We start from the raw sequence: 24,210 nt of genomic DNA, 5'->3' as shown, positions 1-24,210 counted from the left end.
CGTTAATCATGACTTTGAGCGCATCATGGAGCGCCATGGTCTAGGACAGATGGGCCAGACGGAGAGCTGCTTGTGACGGTGATCGTTGGATCGCTCTTCCCCCATCGACCAGCACATAAGGTCACTTGGGTATCCCGAGACTGCCGAACAGAAAATCAAATTGACCACATCTGCATCAGTCAAAAATAGAGAAGGAGCCTTCTTGATGTCCGCATCAAACGAAGCGCAGACATTGCATCTGACCATCACCTCGTCCTTGGTGAGATACGACTAAGAATCGCTCGTGTCCAGCGGCGAGAGGAGAAAGTGGGATGTCGATACACCGTCCGCCGGTTGGAGAATCCAGAGGAACAGCTTGAATCCCGAGCCTCGGAACTGCCGATAGACGGAGCAGTCGAAGAACAGTGGTGTGGAATCAAGAATGCCTTTATCACGACGAGCCATGGTACTCTCGGTAAAGTCTTTTTTTTATTAGTTGATCACCCAGGTGGTAAATCCTTTTTACGGATTGCATTCCAAGGCACGGCGAGCGACCGAGTCCCCCCAGTATGCTACTCTGGGTCCATGGGTGCAATTGGACGACTCATGATACTAAGTACCCCTACGCCATAAAGTCCACCTGGGGCCTCTGGCCATAATTTCCACCCGTACCTGCAACGAAGGCTATACCCGAGATGGGAGACCAAGTCCGCGCTTAAGCGCTCATCGGCAACTCCAGTTCGAGTCAAACTTCAGCATATATACCCTGCTTCTTGTTACGATTCAAGACTAAGGACCTCTCCTCTAACGACTCGAGATCCGGCAGATTTACTCGCAACTCGAGACTAGCTTGGTTCCCACGAAAATCGTGTGCTCCGCCTCTGTTCGAGACCACTGCAAGAGACCAATGACCTCTCCTCTAACGACTCAAGATCTTGGCTTCGCTTGGCTTGGCTCGAGGCTCTCTCCTCTTTGCCCGTCCGTGTGCCGATCGAGAGCAGCTTATCCTGGACACGCGCCTTTCACAGCATACGTCCGGGGCTTTGCGAAAGACTACTCGGATAATTCCCAGCGAAGAATTCATCTTACACCGACTCAGATGACTCACCCGCCGACGACGTGAAGTCACCCTACCCGAGAGTAGTTCGCGGCGTAAATACTCTTCCCCCTACGAGTTCGACTGCGAAGAAGGTATAGTCTTATCCCCGCAGCTTCCATCGTAGGGGGCGCGTTTTACTCAGATACTCCGCGGCGGTGGAGGTATCCTACACAACGATCGTGACGTAACTAATCAGTTCGGAATACGCAGAAGGTATAGTCTTATCTTTGTATGCTTTACTGCTAGGATCTGACGCACACTACTCGAATGCCCCCCGACGAAAGGGCATTCTACTCCGACCGTGGTCCGGTCTTCCTCCTCCCTTTTTGGCTGGCAACCCTAGGGTTTTTGCCCGCCGTGTGCCGAATCGACAGCAGCTTATCCTAGACTCACGCCTGCCACAGCACACGTACGGGTCTTAGACGCTTGCGACTCAGATGAATCCCGACGTCGATGTCATCCTACCCGACTCGAGTGGCTCATCCCACGGCGACGTGAGACCACTCTACCCGAGAGTACTCCGCGACGTGAATACTCTTCCCCCTACGATTTCGACTGCGGAGAAGGTCATGTCTTATCCCCACAGCCTCCGTCGCAGAGGGCGCGTTCGACTCGGATACTCCGCGACGGTAACGTTGGAGGTATCCTACACACAGACGCGCGACGTTCCTAGCAGCTCGGCATACGCAGAAGGTATTGTCTTATCTTTGTATGCTTTACTGCCAGGGTCGGACGCACACTACTCTGGTGCTCCCCGACGAAGGAGTCACCCTACACCGATCGCGGACTGGTGTTGGTTCCAACTCCTCTGCAGGGCAGTCATGATCCGGGTGAACCCATCGCTGACCACGCGCCAATTATTGGCGTCCTCGCACATCCTCCGCATGATGTTGTCGGCTGTCGTGTCCGGTCCGCAGACGGCAAGCATGATAGCGCGTACCTCTTCGAACCTTGGACAGTTGAACACTACGTGCTCTGGTGTCTCTTCTATGTCTTCGCAGGTTAGACAGGATGGCGAAGCCACGTGTCCAAACCGATGATGATACTGCATGAAACATCCGTGACCAGTCAGGAACTGTGTCATGCAAAAGTCCACCTCACCATGTCTTCGATCCATCCAGGATCCAATATTAGGGTTCAAGCGATGGGCCACGTTCCGAGCTGTCCCACTGGTGCTGCCAGTTGGACAGCGAGGTCTCTCTGGCATGTTTCCGCACGTCGGGCATGTGCCTGTGCTCGTAGCAAAAGGTATCTTCCTCTAGCAAGACCGAGATGGGCATGACCCCCGCCACAACATCAGCAGCTACCGAGGACACCATTTGGTATGCGCTGATTTCACGCAGGTTCATCAGACGCTGCACGCTGCAGAGCTTTTGCAGAATACACTGCCTGCTCAAGGCTGCCTTCCAGGCTGCCACTCCGTAACGCAGAATAGATTAGGTCACACTCGCCAGGACCCTCCTTCTGCTGCTGCGGATCGCCGAGTTGTTCGACATGGCCCCCGTGAGAGGGCAGCTGTCGCCATTGCCGCTCTTTTACAGGCGTAGTCGACGTGGGCCGTAAAGCTCAGCCGGTCGTCGATCATCACCCCCAGGTATTTTATCGCACGCTTGGACTCGATTGCGCACGGTCCAACTGCGATCGTCCCTGATTGTATTGAAATCAGGTTGGTGATCAACACCATCTCGGTCTTGTGGTGAGCCAGACGTAGGCTCTTGGAGCGCATCCAATTTTCCACCTTCTCGATAGCTACTGTGACGAGTAGCTGGACCTCCTCCGTTGACGGGCCCGGTAAAGTCTGTGGAAGACAAAGTGAAAGGATGTTGGATGAAACCTGGAGGGTGATCGATGATCAGAGAAAGGCGAAAGTCGGAATTGAGCAGGCATGTACTGGGTCAAATAAAGCAGCCGCCCGCTTACGATCTGCGGAGCTGAAAACGGCAGTTAAACCAGCTTGTAGATGAGACGAGAAAGCCTGGACAAACTTCCTAGCCAAAGATGGAGAAAAAGCTGACAGCAATAGAGATATTCGATTTCTTTATTATATTTATCGCCGCCTTAGTGGTGCAAGGACTAATGCTAGAATGCCGCTAAAAGACCGAGCAGGTCAGTTATTGACCAATCAAACAGCTCAAATCAAACCAACAGTATGTCGCTTATCGTGATGGATGAGTTCTTGATTTGATCGACTGACCAAACCAAGGATTGCCGTGGAATCCTTTGACAATGGAGCAGCTGAACACGACCCTGATCATGCAGAAGGTATTGATTTGCTCATCCAAAGACAACAAGACATGCAGAGCAAACTCGGCGACCTCACCGAAAGCTCCAAGGCTGCAGATCTCAAAGTCAATGTCAAGAAGACCAAGTCGATGAAATCAACACAATTCTTCCTATTTCATGGTAGTTGGGCAACAGGTTTAGAAAGTGGAGTGCTTCTTGACAGCCATATAACGCCAGATAATGATGGTGGCAATAAAGACATCGAAACCCGGATCAGAAGAACCGAATGTTTCGTTCGCGTCACCGCATATGTCAAGCAAATCGGCAATGTCACATGTTCGAACCTGTGGTAATACTTCATGAAACATCCAAAACCAGACAGGAATTGCGTCATGTAGGTACCACTTCGCCATGCTTTCTCTCCTTCCACTCCTTAATGTTTGGGATTAAACGATGGGTCCACCTTCCTCTTTCTATAGCACAGCTGCTGCCAGTTCTGCGAGCTTGATGCGTATCTAGGTCTATGAGGCGGCAGCGATTCTCATAACTTGGTAAACGGAACGGTTCTTGATAGTTCAGATGACGTAGGGCATACCGCATGAAGGGACGCTGGATAGCCTCGATTTGTTCAGCCCCATTCTGGTGGAAAGGGTACCAAACAGCATACTCGAGGATGGAACGAACTATACAGCAGTAAAGACTTTTCAGGCAATACACGTCTTTGAAGTCTTTGGCCATGCGAAATAAGAATCCAAGGTTTCTGAATGCTTTGGTAACGATGTAGTTTGTGTGAGTCTTAAAATCCAGCCGTTTATCGAAAATAACGCCGAGATCGTTGATGTGGTCCACCCGAGAAATGATTCAGTCTCCGAGAGCGTACTCCGCATAAAGAGGGTATCGCTTACGAGAAAATGATACGACCGAGCATTTACTGCGATTCAGGGGCAGGCAATTCAAGTCAAGTGAAAGAGTTTCAGGTCGTCGGCATATGCAACTTTTTTTGCAGTCAAGGAGCGTGCCTACGTCATTAAAATATATCACGAAAATTAGTGGTCGTAAATGACTTTCTTGAGGCTCACCGGAGCAGGCAAGAAAATGATTGAAAAGGAGTCACCAATACGAACGGATAACTTTCGACCTTTTAAGTAACAATGGAACCAGTGCAAAAGGGATCCACAGAAACCCAGACGTTCCAGCTTTGCGATAGCGATAACTTGGTTCACCTTGTCGAATGCTGCAGAAAGATCAGTATATATGGCGTCAGTTTGGGTTTTCATAGCAAAGCTGTCTTGCACAAAAGATGTGGAGGTGAGTAAGTTAGTAGTCGTGGATCGATTAGGCATGAGCCCGTGTTGATCATTGGAAACTTGGTGCTTGAAGAACGAATTAATGGGGCTCAAGATAACCAATTCAATTAATTTGGCTATCGCGCATAGAGCTGAAATTCCGCGGTAGTTGTTAACATCTCTCTTGTCACCCTTCTTGTGAACAGGAAACATGTAGGCTTCCTTCCACAGTGAGGGAAAGATTCCAACATCCAGCGATGATTGGAAAATATGCCGAATAGGAAACAGCAAAAGTGACATAAAACGCTTCAAAAAAGTAGCAGGTATACCATCCGGGCCCATAGATGTAGAGTTTTTCAGCTTAGCTGTCGCTTTCGATATGGATGCATCGTCGATTATGATACCGTTTAACGAAGAACCTGTAGGCAATATATTTCTCACAGCTCTAGCCAGTTGCTCAGGAGAAATGGATCCAGTTGTAAAAATGCTAGAGAACTTCTCGACAAATAGATCCCAAATTTCGGGATCAGAGTTCACTGTGTCACTGTTTAGGAACATGTGAGACGAAAGCCGCGATTCTCTCCGCTGATTTTTCACGTGCTTCCAAAAAGATTTCGGACTGCCCTTGAAATTCTGTTGTAACCGATTAATACATATAATTTTGGTAGCAACGCTTACTGGCTTTCTTATAGGCAGAATTCACTTTGTGATATTTGTCCTTAGTGTAGAGGGACTTGTGCTTATTGAAGTTGCGTAGTGCGCGCTGCTTAGCCGTCTTAAGTCTCCGAAGACTTTCAGTAACCCAGGGGGTCCGTAGATTGGTAGCCGTGTTGCGTTTAGGCACATGGCGATTGATGATATAATTCAGGATGTTCGCAAACGTCTCGGCAGCTGCATTGGAATTAAAGAAATTGAGCTCAGCCTCCCAATTCATGGATTGCAGGACGAGGGATATAGCTTCGAAGTCAACGTTCTTAAAATCGTGATAGAAAGATGCGGTTTTCTCTTCTGAGTCATGTATTCTAGAGATATCGAGTGAAATCACTAAGGCTGGATGATGCGGGACAGTTTTAACAAGAGGAGCAGAAGCAGATCCATTCTCCGGATTCTTGATCCCTTCGTTCACGAAGCAGAGATCAAGCAAACGGCCGTTCTCATTTTCAATTTTGTTGATCTGTCGAAGTGTCGCGGTACTCAAGGAGTCTAGGAGGATGTTGGAGGATACCGAGAATGAAGAACGAGTAGGATCCGGAAATAAAAAGCCGCTTGGGGAGGAACACCATTTCAAACCAGGTAGATTGAAGTCGCCGATGATGAGTAGATATGTCGTCTGCCGGAGAGCAAATCGAGCTTACTTTAGATAGGCAGAGCGAAAAAGATTCAGTTAAAGCCAAGTCTCCAGAACGGTTCTAAATAAGTTCTAAATTATCCCAGGAATTGTCTTTAATTTGCTGAGCTGGAAACGTTGATTTCACGGCGAGTAACACTCCACCACTGATAAGACTCCACCACCAGTAGACTTTATGCTGTTACGAGGACTACGGTCGCAACGAAACACTGCGTAATCTGGGCCGATAATCTTACTAGAGAGGGTCCGGTCGATGAGCCAGGTTTCGGCGAAGACAATGACGTCGTAGCAGGAACACGAAGTCACCAACAAGTAGTCAATCAAACAACTATTAATACCACCGACGTTCTGCTAGAAAATGTTGAAGGGTTCGGACGATTCCAACGTAGCGCGGGATCGATGATCACTGGAAAGGTAAATTCCATCACGCGGGGAAAAACACTTAGTGATATCATACTTGCCAGAAAGCGCTGGCTGGAGAACCCCTTCGCCACAGACGAACTTAGGGCTGGGACGACTGATGACGCAGGCAGGAAACAGCGCGACTCAGTTGAAGGACTTAGGGGTCTCCGTAATTCCTAGATCGTTGCGTCCCGGTGCTGTAAAAGAGGCCTGGAGAACCCCGTTACCTCCAACGAACTCAGGGCCTGGACGACTGATGACGCTGGCTGGAAACTGCGTGACGGAGTCGAGGGACTCCGGGGTCTCCTAAAGGCTCCAATCGATGCGTTCTGGTGTTGAAACCCAAGTAGAGGCAGGTGAAGTAACGGGCGTGGCATGTTGACAGTGTATGCAGGATCTGTGGCTAGGTGAAACTTCATCACACAAGGAAAAAGTTTTCAAACCAGATGAATACTTGCCTGAGGATGCAGGCTGGAGAACCTCACCGCTACAGTCGAACTCAGGGCTTGGACTACTGATGACGCTGGCTGGAAGCTGGGAGTTGAGGGGCTCTGAGGTCTCCCAAGCGCTAAGTTCGTTGCGTACCAGTGTAGAAACCCAACAAGTAGTGGCTAATCCTCTAAGAACCGGTGAAGCGTCGCAATACAATCTCAAGAGAGCTGAGGTCTCATCGTCGTTATCAGCTGAAGTGGGAGCCAGATGACTCCCACGATCCTCGAAGGCACTAGATGAGACTACCACAAGGAAACTGGTCCGATCGTGGCCGTAATTGGCACGACCGAACGAATGCGTTGAACTGATGGTACAGGAGTCAAAGGCCGCCGGTTGTAGTTTTTTGGTTGGTCCACAAATTCACGAAAGAGTATTCCAGAAGGCCAGGTCATAGGACTCAAGGCGACATTTTTGTACACTGGGTCCAGTCCGATTTTGAATGACACATATCTCCTAGTGGAGCCGTCTACGCCTTTGGGAAGCAATCTTTTCACATCTGTAGTTCTTCACCTCCCAATATTTCGGCATATAAATAACTACTGATGCAAATTTAATTAGTTGCTCAGCAATTTTTTAACTAAACACAGCACATAGAAGGTATGCGCTACATTTAGAATAACTAATGATTTACTATTTGTTAAATCTTCGAGTTCTCATTAATACAATTTAAAAAAAATGTTTATGAATGAACTTGTTACTAAACATTAAGTTTTCGTGAAATGAAATGCAAAAGAGAAAAATAAAGATGTCGTTATTCTACGAAAACTTGTGGTTGTGTTTTATATTCAGCTTCTTCAACATTTTATGCTTGATAAATCTCTACTGACTCTTAATCATCACTTATTAGAAAAAAAATTATACTTGAATATTTTAAACCAGTCATTTGAAAAAAAAAAAACATTAAAAAGATCACTATCCTTCTAAACCAATGACCATTGAAATCGATTCCAAAAGAGTAATCATTCATCAGAGGTGCAACGGAAAGACTTAGAAATGTTTGAAGAAGTCGACTTTAATTTTTGGGCACCACGTGCACCATCTATAATATATGCTTTGAACCACCCTTTTTTCAAATCAAGGCTTTTTTTTGGTGATTTTCTGTTTCCTGAAGCTTGACCTTCAAAAATATTCAAAATATTGAATTTGGTAGAAGTTATGACGAATTTAGCGGTTTGTCCTCCTTTGCCACAAAAACAACATATTTGACTGTTAAACACTCCAATACAGTTTTTGCGTATTGTATGATTTCAGATCCAGTCAAAACAGAGTATAAAATTTGTGGGACCTATTAAGTACATTTTTTTTAAATTTAATGTTTATTAGGCCAAGTTACTTAATAAAAAAGTATTTATGAGACGAGGGTATTTTTAGTATTTATCTTATTGCTAGGGGGTTGGAAGGGGTTTGAAGATGAAGGAAGGATTTTGGGAAGGTTGGGGTTATTTGCGGTTTCAGGTTGCCGAAGAGCGGCAGAGGATGTTTTCTCAGGCGCACTATTTCCTACTATTTCCTACGGTCAGATGGATAGCTGGTTGTCCAGAGGCTGAAGATAGGTGATTCTTTAATCGGAATATTCTGCTCAACACTGAAGCGAAGAGCAGCAGATTCCTCCATCCATTTGTGACAAGTGCGTTCTGATGGCGAGAGATCGGAGGCTTTGCAAGTGTGGCAATATTTCGTACCTAGGCATTCGCTGCTGTCATGTTGGGAACTGCTACAAATCCGGCATCTTCGTTCGTTTGGGCAACGTTTTTTCGGATGTTCATAACTGAAACACAGGCGACACAGGCTTGGTCTTTGTTACGTCATTTGATAACGTACCATTTCCGTACACGATCAAAAAACGCGCCTTCAACTTTTCCTGACTGCTTCTTGATCGATTTACCAACGATAAATGGGTTCGGCTATTTGTGTCCTTGCGTAGTACAGGCGTCCATGCAGGTTCTGCGGGTCGAGCCATTCCGGTATTTTCCGGTCCGGATGGTCTCCGGAAGACGGACTCGAGGGATCATTAGCCTTTAAGGAGAAAATCGAAGCGAAAAAACGCGACCGATCTTGCCAAAGGCTGAGGTGGAACTGCATTTAAGTACATATTGTGCAGGGAAAACGGTCGCATTTGGAGGCAGTCTTTTTTGTGCGCATTTGTAGCCATTCATCGTATCAATCGTTCTGAAATGCCGACTGAAATACAGCTTTAACAGATCATCAGTCTCCTCAAATACTAAACATCAAATTTTCAATCTTCGAAGCATCGAGACGAGGCTTGTCAACGAAAACTTTTTGTTTGGGACCTACCAGGTTCTTGCTGAAGAGTTTGTTTTGCAATCCATCACACAAAATTTCAAAACTTTTCGCCGCTGTGGCCCACATATTTTGCGCACGATTTGACCACCGTATTTTGTTTATTTTACTGGTAGGCAGCTTTATACCTTGTAGTAGTTAAGTCAGGCCTGTTTATAAGTGACGAATCAGCCAGAGAAACTGTTCTTTTTTATCATAGCCCCTAAATAAATTTTCGAACTGCGCTAGATTAAACATCTTCTATTATTTTATTTTATTTTATTTTTCTTATCTAATCATCATTACTTGTATTCAAATCTTAGCTTACTGTTAAATCTTCTAGTTCTCCGATTTATTATATAAACTTTGGCCAATCCTTATGTGTGCAGTTTCCATGATTGCTATGCTAGTTATAAACTTTCGATATTTTAAAATACGCTCCTCTTTTTGAGGCAGAATCCAGGTTCTCCAAAAATTTTTATGATATGCCATTCTTTGCCACCACACAATACCCTACCTATTTCATACGACATGCCTCTATCAATGTTTTATGATGTTCCATGAACGGTTTTCGACTTTCGGAACAGAAGAACAAAAAATAGCTAACGTTCGACGACTAGTCCAGTAACGGTAGAAGAAGTGTTGTAGAGCAACAAATAATAAATCGCGAACAAAAGAACGAACATAAATAAATGTTTGAGAGATAAAATTGAAAACACATTTTCCAGGTCTACATTTTTTCGCCAACCAACCCAATATGGCTTAGATGGGGTTTAGAAAAACTCAAGTGAATTATGACAACACGTTTTATTTAGAGAGAAGTAAGTTAAACGTTTGGTAGGATTTAGTTTATTATTGCAAGTCTTTCGATACATGCAGGTGGGACATGATTTTTAAAAACATATGGTACCTGTTAACCTTCACCAACTGATAAGTGATTCGAGTTCAATCAAATTAATTTTGACACAAACATTTTAAAAGATCAAATTAAATTGGCTGAACCTACTCATCAATTAATTAAATATTGTTTTTTTTTTTTCATTTCAGGTACCAAGTTATTTGCGTGTGATTCAAAACTCAACAAGTGTCAACGAGCTTCACATCTTCCATTTAACATTTGTAGTATCAGAAATTACTGACAAATAGAATGTCATTATTTTGGCAGAAATGGAAACAAAAACGTTCACTGCTGTAGGAATCCTATTCGACGACAGCACTATTTTCACACCAATTTCAGTGCCAAAATTGGTTGGTGCAGCAACGATAGTCAATTTCATCAAATTAACCCGCCTAACCGAAACGAACGGATCGTGATTTGTGATTCCAGTGATTAACGGTGGTTTTGACAGCTCCAAAATCAGAACTCCCTCGTCCGGATGAAGCAGGGATCGAAACAGTGAAAAACCAGAAAACTCATCAACCATCCCGATACTTACAACTTGAATTGTGAATCAAACCGATGTGCATTACACAGTAGTTAAAATCAAATCAAACCCTAGGTAATTAAAAGCCGCGGCAGCAGCAGCAGAATCATTCGAAAATGACGCTGATGACGTACTTGACCGTGACGGCACTGCTCCATTTGCTACAGTTTCCAGGTGAGTCTATTCATCGATTGCTCAATTACGGCTCATTATGCACCCATTTACACATTAATGGGATGTTTTGAAAATCAAAATGAGTGGTTTTATTGCTGTTGTTTGTTTATATTTTCCGGGAATGATTGGCAAAATGAAAAAAAAAAAATGATAATCATTTATTTAACTTTAACATTTCAAAAATATATATTTTATAGCTGTTAATGTTTACTGGTGAAAAATTAAGCGACAATCGATAACTAGATCCAATAGCTCCTACAGTCTAATGGAAGATTCGTCTTTTCGTTTTTGACGGCTTAATCAGAAAAATATTTCAATGATTGAAGATTAAGTATTATCAACCAAGGAATAATCAACCAAGAATTTGTTTTGAAAATTTTGTGCGGCTCTATTGATGAGTATTATGACATTATGAGTATTATATCTGATCGTCAATGATCCGATATTGCCAACTCAACAGTCGATCATCGTCTACAACATCTCATGTCGTGATTGCGAGAAGGTTTACATGGGAATGAGCACCCACACGGAACATGGAACACACTCACAAAGAGACTGTATGGGCACAAGTCCGATGTAAACAGATATGAAAGAGTTTTCGGACATAAAATTGAGATTGGGAGATACTACAGCCATGGTCGATCATATCATCAACACAGATCATAGGCTCGAAAATACCAAAGCCAGGATTGTTGATAGAGCAAAATACATATCAACTTAACGTGTATTGGAAATGTGCCACATTACCAATACTGATAATACGATAAATTACAGAACAGATACAGCAAAACTCAATACCACTTATACAGGAATATTACAACAACATCAAAAATCAGTAATAAAGTCTGCTTCATTTAATATTGGAACAAATTCTTTTGCTCATTGTGGCGCTCCTAGTGGACGGATTTGGAAACTTTTTTCATCCACGTGTCGGGAAATTCATTACCTTTCACCATGTATTTATGTCATAACACCAAACGATAGCATTTTGTAAACAACCGCCATGGAAGCCGAACGGAGAAATCAAATTGTGCACAGTTTTCTTGAAAATCCATTGTTGTCGGCATCGAAGCTAGCTAAACAGCTTAAAATGCCCAGAAATACCGTATGGCGTGTTATCAAGCAGTACAAGGAAACATTGACGACGGCTCGGAAGCCGCATTCGAAGCGTCGGAGTGGAACTGTCGACCGGAAACTGCGTGGGAAAGTCATCAAGGCCGTCAAGAGGAATCCCAATCTTTCAGACCGCGTTTTGGCCAATAAGTTCCAGGCCGCTCACAGTACGGTGCGACGAATTCGTCTCCGGGAAGGAATAAGGTCATTCCGAGCCAGCAAACAGCCAAATCGGACGCTGAAGCAGAACAATGTGGCCAGAATCCGTGCTCGAAAGCTGTACGACCAAGTGCTGACCAAGTTCGACGGATGTAAAGTCTGCTTCATTTAATATTGGAACACAAACAATTGCGTGTAGTTCAGTCATTTATTAACGAATTCAAAATTTGTTTTTCATACCAATGTAGCATTTTCTTTACGTTTTCAGAAAAAAAAATTAAAAAAACTATTCATTGCTGTTTCGAAGAAATTCTCGTACTCGTACTCGTAAGAAAACTCTGCACAATTTGATTTCTCCGTTCGGCTTCCATGGCGGTTGTTTACAAAATGCTATCGTTTGGTGTTATGACATAAATACATGGTGAAAGGTAATGAATTTCCCGACACGTGGGTGAAAAAAGTTTCCAAATCCGTCCACTAGGAGCGCCACAATGAGCAAAAGAATTTGTTCCAATATTAAATAAAGCAGACTTTAGTAATAGTTTCAAAACACAAAATCCACACAGAGCAAAGAACCAATCCAACCAACTTCCACTCATTACCCCAGATAGTCCAGCTTCCAACCCCATCCACACATTCCACACAATAGAGTCCAAAATTTAAAAAGACAGCTACAGTGCACCATCGCAAATCGGATGGAAATGGTTTAATAATCTCGATAAAAAAAAAATAGAGCAGCAAAGACTGGACACCTGAACGTTGGAAAAAAAAAGAAATCTGATAATAACAACCGATAGACATGTGAGTTTACACACTTTAAAACAGACTCTTAACTATTCTTATTGTAAAATTTGAAATTAATAAAATTCCAGTACCCTTGAGGAAGACCACCAAAAATGGTCGAAATGTCGGGCATTTCAAAAAGATAGTTGTTTGCTTGAAATTGAACCAAAACTTAAACATTAAGTATTATAGATTTGAAATGATAGACGAATAGACCCTAGGAGGAAAGTTACTGAGGTGTTGAAAAGAGCGAGAAGCATTTTGAATAGAGGCTTGATGACATACCTACTGATTTTTTTTGTCCCTCACCAATCAACTGTATCGAAAAAGAAGTACCGTTCTCGAGTTATGTAAAAAATTGTATATCCCCCCTACGCTCTTCCTGGAAAGACAAAGTTAGCAAAGTTTCACGTTAATCGTTTCAGTAGTTTTCAAGTCTTCAGGAAACAGACAGACAGACAGGCAATCAGAAATTTGTTTTATAAATAGAAGCCTAGCTGACCCGGTTTACTTTGCTACACCTTCTTAAAATAAATTAGGATTGAAAAATATATTTGAATTATATTTTTGTTGCATCATTTTAAATCAAATTTCAACAAAATCTAAAGCTGCAGCTAGAATTTCGAGTTGCAATATAGGGGACAATGAGGATACTTGATCCCTGGGGATACTTGCATCCTTAGCTATATCTCGAAACTGGAATGTCTTACAAAGATCAAATGTTCTAGAAAAATGTGCCAAAATAAGCAAAATAACAATGCTTGTGGTTTGAAAAATTTTAACAAAATAATTGTTTGAGTAATTGAACTTTGTTTGAAAAATTTCACAAAATGTAACTTGAAGATCTTTTTTCATCACTTTAAAATGTTCCTTACATGGGAAAATTATAAAAAAAAATATTTGTTCTAATGTATCAATCGTTCGAGCGTAAAATGAACTCCATAATGCCATATTTTCAAAGCAATGGAAAACTCTCGACTTTTTTCAGAAAAAGTTTTCTAAAATGTTGATGATGGGTAGAATTGATCCCCTAGAGTTGGGTACAATTGATCCCCCTTCCAAACGGCATATTCTTCTTCTGAGTTGATCGTTATGATTGCTGATTACGAAATTACTAATATTTATCCAAAAACTAATATTTATCAAACAATTGTATGAAGAAAAGAGCAAAAATAATTCATTTTCTCTTAGTTATAAAAAATAGCGCCTTGAAGTATGCAATATTATTAGCGTTGAGACGAAGTAAAATGAGAACAAACATGACCTAAATAGTCAATTAACATTCTATCTTGAGGTTTTGTTTGATTTTTATACAAAGATTAGGGCTTCCTGAATAAAAGATCAAGCCTCCTTCAATAGGGGATCAAGTCTCCCCTAACTTCAGAAAAATAGCAATTTTTTTACTCCCACGAAAATGCTTCTAGTTCATCAACGGGTTCAAGTATCGTTCTAATTTTTGGAGCATAGAAACTTGAAGTTTCAAGCTGTCATAAAATGTCAAAGACGGCGAATTGCTAAATTTCTCCAAAAAGATATGGTGAAAATAAGAAAAGGAGATCAAGAATCCCCACTCTCCCCTATACATGATTTCATCATATTTACTGAAGTTTAATATCTAAACTGGATTTTCAATATCTGAAATTTGTACTTCGTTTTAAAAAGCTTCATAAGTTCTTTAACTACCCTCTCCTTCTTTCGAAGCTGGGAGGGCTTACGAAGTACCACAAAAACATTGTTTGTATCTTAAGGGGGGAGTAGGGTCTAACGGGTAAAAAAAAACATTTTCACGAATTTTTTTAGAGCTATCGTTCAAGCAAATGTATTCAATTTTTTTGCATTGTACAAAGCATTGTTAAAAGAAGAACATAGTAGAAAAATATTGAAAAATGAGCCGGTGACGGAGCACTTTCGAGGATGCCTTTTAGAAAACAGGATTTGCGGTGGACACTGTATCTCAGCACAGAATCATCTGAAGTCAAAAAATCCGAGCAAAATATTTTTAATAGATGTTTTTCTGGACCCCAACGATTTTATTTAACTTAAAAAAAATTTATAAGTAAAACGCCTTAATAAACAAACCTTTGATTAAAAAAAAAAATTATGAAATTTTTGTGGCTGTTTGAAGTTAAAACTACGGTTTTTTCACGAAAAAAACCGCCATTTATTTTCCGTAAAATCTCTCCAAAGTAAAAAAAAAGAAAAATCGTTGAGGTTTGGTATTTTATATGTGGAAAATATGTTCCAAATTTGAAAAGAATCGGTGAAGTAGTTTTCAAATGACGATGTCCACTGACTTTAAAAATGTGCTTTCGAGAAAAACGCGTTTGAAGTTTCTGTTTCTCTCTCTCTTGCAGTATTAAATAAGAGGAGATAAAGACCTATAATTTCTACAGTTTTGCTTCGATTGACTTGAAAATTTGACACAACATTCTTGAAATGTTTTACAATAAGAAAATAAAAAAAATAAAAAATCGATTTTTTGAAAGTGCTAGATCCTACTCCCCCCTTAAAACCGTCGCATATGAATCCGCCCTCTCCCTTTTCCCATGCAATCTCCCCTGCTTGAAATGTTCGAAAAACAGCTACCTTTTAAAATTCGTCATAAATTATGTATTTCGTATTTAACAAAATCTAAAGATGCCAAAATGTGACAAATTACGTCAACTTTCCAATTCATTTTTTGAAATTTTTCTACTGTAACAGGAACAGCTTTGCCGGTTGATTGATTGAAAAGTATGGGTTTTAAACAACTATTTTACATTTTTGGTGGGCATGACCTTAAAAAAAAAACTGATAAAAATTTCCGTATGTGCAGCATATAGCTTCTAACTTCAGCTTTCTCAGGCACTAAGTGAAATTTTTTTCGAGCACTAAATAACTGATTTAAAGCAATTTTCCTGAAGCATGTTTTTTCATAAAAAAAATTCTTGGACTTAAAATAACTTTGAAATAACTGATTGTAGCTGAAAACTGTCTGAGAAACATATTTGAGTCACATTATAGGCTTTTCAAAACTGTATATTTTAAAGAAATCGGTTGAGAAACAAGAAAGTTTTAGCGAAAACAGTGTAAACCGTCATTTGACCGCTCGCGGTATGAATAGGTATATACCAAGTGTCGGTATGTTTAGTGTAAATAAAGTCTGTTTCACATAGAATCTGGTCGCTTCTTTTCATTTACTGCAGCCTCCCTAGTTATCACATCGCGAATCTATTGACAGTATTTTGATACGGTTGGTTTTTTTACTTAGTGGTGAAAATTTAATCAAGATTGAAGCAGTCAGTCAAAAGTTATCGAAAATGGAACGCGAAAGGCGAGAGAAAATTCAGCACACTCAACGTTACCGGTAGACCCTTACGGTGGATCGAACAAAACAAACCAGGCGTAAAAGTGGAACATATGACCGGAAGCTGCGAGCAAAGGTAATTCGATCAGTTCACAATAATCCTCTAATCTCCTTGCGTGATTTGGCGAAAAAGTTCAAGACGAACCACAGTACAGCTCGACGAAGTTGTCTGCGAGAAGGCTTGCGGTCGTATCATGCAAGCAAAAACCCCAACAGGACGCTGAAACAAAACCTGGTTGCCAAAACCAGGGCAAGGAAGTTGTACGAGAAAGCGTTGACCAAGTACAACGTATGCGTTTTGATGGACGACGAAACTTACGTCATAATGGATTTTGGACAAATAACCGGTAACAAATTTTACCTTGCGAAGCGTAAAGGGAATGTTGCGGGTAGATTCAAGTATATTTTCGCAGATAAATTTGCTCGTAAGTTGATGATTTGGCAAGGGATCTGTAGTTGTGGGAAGAAGACTAAGATTTTCATCACTAAGATTTTCTAAGACTTTCATCACAAGAAGAATGTCTCCAGAAGAGGATTTTGCCATTCATTCGGTCAGACAAAGGTCCGGTGAAGTTCTGGCCGGACCTGGCAAGCTGCCACTACAGCCGGGATGTCGTTAAGAGGTATAAGGAGAACAAGATCGATTTTTTTGAAAAAAGTATAAATCCACCAAACTGTCCGGATTTTCGTCCCATCGAGAAATATTGGGCAATAGTTAAGGGCAAACTGAAGAAATGTGGCAGAACCATGAAAAAGCCCGCTCAAACGGAAAAGTGGTGAAACAAGATGGCGAATGAGGTTACCAGCAGTACTGTGCAGAAAATGATGGGTGGTATCACAAAAAAAGTTCTAAAATTCATCCGATAAGCTGACGAATGATTTTTATGTATTTTTTTCCTTAAAGTCCAATAAAAACTCTACAAAATGACATTTTTACTTTTGTTGTACGTTACTTTTTTTGCGGAGAAATGATCTATTTTATCCGACCAGATTCTATGTGAAACAGACTTTATGTAGAAAATCCTAACCTTTCCTATCTCCCCGCTGGAAGGAGGGACTGTTACCAAATATAAAAAAAAAACCTTTTTCGCACCTACATACATACCGTTCCATGCTAAATTTTGTTCCATTTGCTCCAAAAAGACTCGATTTATACAATAAAAATTGTATAATAGCACCACTCTTTCCTTCCTATCTTCTTTATAGAGGACTAGCTGATTTTACCCGGCCTTGCTCGGGTTCGCATAAAATATAAATCAAAATGAGTCATTTTACTTTTCAAAATTTTGGAAGCTTTTTATTCATCATAATTAAAAATTTGGCGCATGTTTAGCCATGTAAAGTTTGTTAGTCTTTTTAAAGTTTTTTTTCAGATTATTCACTGTGTTTATCGTTTTCATATTTAAGAAAAACTTATAGGTGTGAGGTTTTAATTTAAAGACATTCAAAATAATTTCCCATGAATGCTTATTCATCCTATCATGAAAAACATTTTTTCCACCCACCATTTTCAAGGAAGCTTGAATGGATTTGGCCTTATTTTTTTTTATCTTCAAATGATAATTTTTCTTATATCTTTCCTTTCCCTCATCTAATAAAAATTTCTTTTGGAGTTCATCCACCTTTTCAAAATGGACGATCTCCCTTTACAATGGTTTATTCAAGTTTCTGTGCTTAGAAATTTCTAAAGAGACTTCCGAATCTGAGTTTATGAGTACTTTTCCTTAAATGCTGAAAGTTACATAAACAGTTTTTTTAAGTTATCAAAAACAAATCATCTCTAAACCTGAAGTTACCATTATAATGTTAAGAGAAAGGTTTTATTTAAATTAAATATCAATGTTTCTATTCTTGGGCACAAACAACCCATTAATTTGGGTGAAGGGTGATCATTTTTAAAATTCTTAGATATCATGTGTTTGAATTCGCAGTACTAAACGGTTCTACCATAAGTTTTCTCAAAATTGGATGATAGAATTGAACACATTGATGACCAAAAATGATTCAAAAGTGACCAATTTAATTGAATTGTATAATGCTTTAAATCTCAGATTTTTTATATTTATTATCTTATTTATTTTCATCAAGATATTTTTATATCTCATATATTTTCTAATTCTCCGTTTAAGGGGGGAGTAGGGTCTAACGGGTTTTTTAGAGCTATCGTCCAAACAAATGTATTCAAATTTTTTGCAATATACAAAGCATTGTTAAAAGAACATTTTTTTTTTCGTAGAAAAATATTGAAAAATGAGCCGGTGACGGAGCACTTTCGAAGATGCCTTTTAGAAAACAGGATTTGCGGTGGACACTGTATCTCAGCACAGAATCATCTGAAGTCAAAAAATCAGAGCAAAATATTTTCAATACATATTTTTCTGGGCCCCAACGGTTTTATTTAGTTAAAAAAAAATTATGAAATTTTTGTGGCTGTTTGAAGTAAAAACTACGATTTTTCAAGAAAAAATCCGCCATTTTTTATCTGTAAAATCTCCTCAAAGTAAAAAAAAAACAATAAAAGAAAATCGTTGGGGTTTGGTATTTTATATGTAGAAAAACGCGTTTAAAGTTTCTGCTCTAGAATTCTTGCAGTATTAGATAAGAGGAGATTAAAGCCTATAATTTCTACAGTTTTGTTTCGGTTGACTTGAAAATTTGACACAACATTCTTAAAATTTCCCGACTGCTATCAACGCGTTGAAATCGAAGCATTCAACTTATAGATCAGAATCTTATTAGTTTTCTTTCTTTGTGGGGGATTCCAAAAATACGTTGATTCTTAGATGCTAGAATTTATTAAAAATGTTCATTCGTTTTTCATCATTGATTCCTAAAAGTTATTCAGCTGAAGAAGACAATTCACTGTTCACTGATCAGTTCACTGTACATTCTTGTAGTCTCTCAAATTCCCTTGGCGGCGGTAGAGAGAACTTTGAAAACCACTACAATTCAAGTTAATATATTTCTAACAGGCTTGTTGTTTTTTTCAAAGCAAAATGTAGACTCATTATTTCATCCAAATATATCCACGTGCTTTGAACAGTAGAAGGACAAAAAAAAACCGCCAAAGTTTCCCCTTTCAAATTCTTAAGGCTCAGCAAGCTTTGATTTGCTGTCCAGTACACGTGAACTCTGAATGGTCGTTTCTAATGCCTGGCCCATGGAGATGGTGAAAAAAACCCGCCAAAGGAAACGAAAATCTGTTAGCAAAATGTGTGCCATGACTTTTGGTTTGTGTGAATAAAACCGAAAGTTGTATGGGAGGGTCCCTTCTCTTAGGTGGGAGGAGCTCATAACTATTACTAAAACCTTACCCTGGTTCAACTACAACTATGTACCAAATTTCAGGCTGATCGGTTCAGCGGTGTGGATTTGTATAAGGTGCATACAAACAAACAAACATATATAGTCCAACTCATCTTTATATATTAGATGACGGGTCTAAAATTATCATTGAAATATTTATTGTATTCAAATACCCTCCTCTGCCAAATTTAGTCCCATTTGCTTGAATAGTTTTCGAGTTATGTTATCGTACCCAAATACGCTTCCATGACACTTTTGGGTCCATTTGCGCGATTTGTTCTCCTTTAATAAAAAATTATATGGATGGCCCCTTCCCTCCTTTCTCCCTCATGGAAGAAATGAAGGGTCTTAAATAACCATAAAAAACTTATCGTACCCAAAACCCTCCCATGCAAAATTTGGTTCCATTTACTTGTTTAGTTTTTTAGTTTTAAAAAATTTTAAGGGAGCCTCCCCCATCTTCTAATCTCCTCGCTGGAAAGAGTGAGGGATCTCAAATATTCATATAAATATTTCAATAAATAGGGTAGATACTTTAGTTTTCGACAGGAGTTAGTTTTCGATAGATTTTTTTAAATTAAAAGCTTATCTATCCTTTTATTTGGTTGCTAATGCTATATGTGTTTAAATTTTTCTAATTTTACTCTCCCAGTTTAGCATATGTTGAATGTAAAAATTTTTCTGTTTAAGTTTCTTAGTAGTACTAAATCATTATTTTCAAAGTTACATTCTAAATCACCTGTTAAATTCAATGCCATAGAATATATAAGAATGATTTTGAATCATGAAAAAAATTGCCTTTTAATTGAATAAGAGCAACACAAAAGGAATCAATGGATGGATAAGGTTCTGAACTAAGCGTTTTGGGTAATTTATTTCATATTTTTGATAACATTTTATATAATTTATACTGATTTCTAAGCTGTCGAAAACTAGCGCTGAAAATTCACCTTATAATTTATTTTTCGACATCCATCTTCATATGAAATTTTATACTGTTTCAATAGTGTAATAAACGCCTTGAAGTAGATAAGCAATTTCAATAATAAATAATCATATTCCTTTGCAAACAAAGGAGGTGGAAATTTTTTTATCAAAAACTAAAACTTTTGGTGTCGAAAACTAAAATCGAATGTCGAAAACTAAACCATCGAGAGGTTTAAGTAAATTTATACTAAAAACTTTTATTTAAAACTTTTGATCAATAAAAAATGTGGAAAATAAAGAAAAAAGTCTGCTTCATAGAACCAATCATATTTGAGATGAAAACCTTTGGTAAATTAATTTATTTATAAGGTTTTTCTGACAAAACAAGGAAAAACTGTCGAAAACTAGGCATTTTATCCAAATATCCTCACATAAAAAATTTATTACCATTTAGTTGATCGGTACTCGAGCTTTGCTAACTTTTGTCTATTGTATGTAAGAACCCTTTCCCCTTACCGTAAGGGGGAGACGTCTCAAACCATAATAGGAATCTTACCCGACATCCAATGCCCCTGCATGCCAAGTTTCACATAAATAGGTCCAGTAGTTTCCGAGTCTATGAGGAACAGAGAGACAGACAGAAATTTTTTTATAAGTATAGATTAGCTGACCCGTTGTTTTTTGCCACACTTTCCAAAAACTAATAAAATTTTTAATTAGGGGAGAAGACAAACGTCAGCAGTTTTTGCGCTTTGTGCATTTTGGATAAAAAGAAATCTGATAACAATAGTGAGGGGAAGTGAGGTGGAAAAAAATCGAAAATTGTGTTTCGTAATTTCTGAACGGTCCCTCATAAATTTTTCATTCATTTGCACAACATTTAAAATTGAATAAAAAAAAATTATTCAGATATTCCTTCCAAATAATAATGCAACTCTCTGGCAGGGGAACTCAAAACATCAAAGAAACATTTCCTGTACACAAATATGCTCCCATGCAAATTTGGTTCCATTTCGTCGATAAGCTATCGAAATATTGAAAAAAAAATGTAGGAGTGACCCCCTTCCACTTTTTATTTTTTCACTGAGTGAAGGGAGGGCTCTTAAACTATAGGAGAAACATTTTTTGAGCTCGAATACCCTCTCATGCCAAATTTGGTTTCGTTTGCTTTATTAATTCTCGAGTTATGCAATTCAATTTGTATTGGAGCCCCTTTCTCCTACTTCTCCTCTAACTGGAAGGAGGGATGAGGCACAAATAATTAAAAAAAAACATTCCGTGTATTCAAAACTTCTCCCATGTCAAATTCAGATAAGATAAGTTCTCGGTTGAAACAAAAAAAAAATTGTATGGGTGGGTATAACCCAAATTTGGTTCCATTTGCTCGAATAGTTCTCAAGTTAAGCAATGAAAAAGGTATGTAAGCCGCCCTTCTTCCTTCTTTTATCCCCACTGGAAGGAGGAAGGTTTCTGAAATAATCATAGAATCATTTATCGTATACCAACACCCTTCCATGCCAAATTTGGTTCTATTAGCTTTATTAGTTCTCAAGTTGTAAGGTCGCCCTCCTTCCCCCTTCTATTTTGCCCCTGGAAGGAATGGAGGGTTTCCAAATATTCATGGAAACATTCCTCGCATCAAAATACCCTACTATGCCAAAATTGGTTTAATTTCCTTGATCAGTTTTCGAGATATGCAAAGGTATGCAAAAAAAATTGTCTTTTCTTTGAGAGACCCTCCCCCCCCCCATTTAAGTGAGAGGGAGGAGTCTTCAACCATTATAGGAACCTTCTCAAGCCTCAAAAGAACCCACTTGATTTTCTTGGTATGCCAACCAAGGTTGCCGGATAAAAATCTGTGTTTTTGCGAAGAAAAAAATCTGACCCAGAAATTCTGTGCTGGTTTTCTGTGATCTAGATCCTATGCATTTGCCAAATGAATTGCTTTTCCGAAGCACATATCAGCTAATCATCATTCGATGCCCCATCGGCATAAATGGCGAAACAAAGTGCACTCACTCAATTTGATGATGTACAACACCCACCGACATAAAACATGAAAGCAAGCTCATAAAAGAAAGCCTATAACTTTTTTGACTCTGGTCGGAGTGCTGAGGTGAAGATCCGACCAAGAAGAAACCTTGCCGTTCATATAAAGTGTCACTTTTGCCAGTCTGCTGAAGTCGGCGAAACACTGGACTTGAATAATGAACGAGTCATAAGCGATAACATTATTTCAGTTCTGCAACCTCGTTCTGAGGCTCCACATTAACGTAGAGTCGATCTACCGTTTTTTGCACTCTTCTTGGAAAAAATCGTCCAAAATGTATGGAAATTGCTTTCCACCCGCTTATGATGGTACATTTATGGAATTGCTGAAATATGGTTTAACGGGCAACCACACTGGAGTGCCTCTTGTAGAATGTACAAAAAAAAAAAGACAAAAAATTTTACTGAAGAGCACTTCTACTCGAGTCGCATTGAAACTGCAACCGTAAAAGAGACAGTTTAGCCCCCCATCTCCTCGAATAACGACGACACCACCAAATTTCGAAACACTTGTCTTGGGAAAACCCCCGGGAGGAAGATTATGAATCATAAAGGAAATAACAAGTACCACAATACGTTCTTGAGATATGAGCCGTTGTTGTTCATTTGACGTCTCGGTCGGTTGAGCTACAGGTTTCGGTTTCCAAATTGAAATGTATTTCTTTTAAGGTTTGATGTAGGGTATTTTTTTATTCACTTCCCGGAATGCGGAACATCATCATCAACTGTCAGCACCAAATGAACATAAATTGTACGGCGTGTTCGAGCTGGGGGTTGTTGTCAACTGAAAACGAGCTGAGCTGATCTGGGAAAGCATTGATGTAAGAAAATAACCAGATTTTTGAAAAAAAAAAACGAAATGTTGGGGAGCTAAAGGCATAATGAGCACCCAGGGCGAACTGGGCACCCCTCTTTTCGAAAGAAATACGTATTTCCTCAAATAAATTTTCACAAGGGACTGTTTTGTAGTTCCTATATAGCATTATTTTACAGCAAAAATGAAATCTCCATATCATCTCTACAGAAATATTAGAATAAACTCAACTAGGTTCTCAAGTGACGAAAATGTTGGAATTATTTAAGCACCGGAAAATAGGCTCTCAGCATCGTAAAATCATCTTGATATATAATGTACGCACTGCAACTTGATGTACACATTTTTCCTCAAATTTCAACATCACTAAATTTTATTTTACACTATAATCAATTTTTAAACTTATTTTTACTTTAAATTGTTGACTTGGGGTGAACAGAGCACCATTGATCGGGGCACGATGAGCATTTTCTGCCGTAGAATTTAGCAGCGAATTCAACTCGATGAAGTCAACTGAATTATAGAGCTACAGCTTGATTAATTCACATCTGACGACTTAGCCTATTGGTAAGGTGTCAAAGAGGTTATCAGAAGAAAGACTCGATTTCGATTCCTGGTCGAGGCGATTTTATTTTTCATTTACCATCCATGATCGGTCATTTTGATTGTTGCATTATGCGGCTAGTAGCATCATGCTCCAAACATAGCTCCAGAAACATAATGTATCAGTGTGTTTGAATTGTTTGTATTCTATAAGGGGGCATCCATAAATTACGTAACGCTCCTAGGGGGGGAGGGAGTAAGCTCGAGCGTGACGAATTGTGACATAGGGGAGGGGGGGAGGTGGAGGTATGCTCATCGTTACGTAACGATTTTTTCTTAAGAATTTCAGTTCACTTAATCGCAGCTATTTTGATGTCATGCAATTGTTGCAGAATGATAAACAAACCAAAATAAGCTTAAAATGTGTAAGCTTCAACAAGATTGAAACTGGATTGTAACCTTT

The 24,210-nt window shown here is 39.6% G+C and overlaps 1 protein-coding gene across 1 annotated transcript in view; it reads left to right on the top strand.

The window, feature by feature from the left end:
• Window positions 1-24,210, top strand: part of LOC129738993 (carbonic anhydrase-related protein 10) — a 318,155-nt gene that overhangs the window by 132,059 nt on the left and 161,886 nt on the right. Inside the window, exon 2 of the mRNA XM_055730346.1 lies at window positions 10,157-10,707. Within this exon, the coding sequence (XP_055586321.1) occupies window positions 10,650-10,707 (58 nt within the window). The 5' untranslated portion in view covers window positions 10,157-10,649. The remainder of the gene's footprint in view (window positions 1-10,156; window positions 10,708-24,210) is intronic.

The sequence above is a fragment of the Uranotaenia lowii genome, chromosome 1 (genome assembly GCF_029784155.1).
Source record: "Uranotaenia lowii strain MFRU-FL chromosome 1, ASM2978415v1, whole genome shotgun sequence".
NCBI lineage: Eukaryota > Metazoa > Arthropoda > Insecta > Diptera > Culicidae > Uranotaenia > Uranotaenia lowii.
Note: the sequence above shows the minus strand (reverse complement) of the source record. Positions and strands in the feature narration are given on the sequence as shown.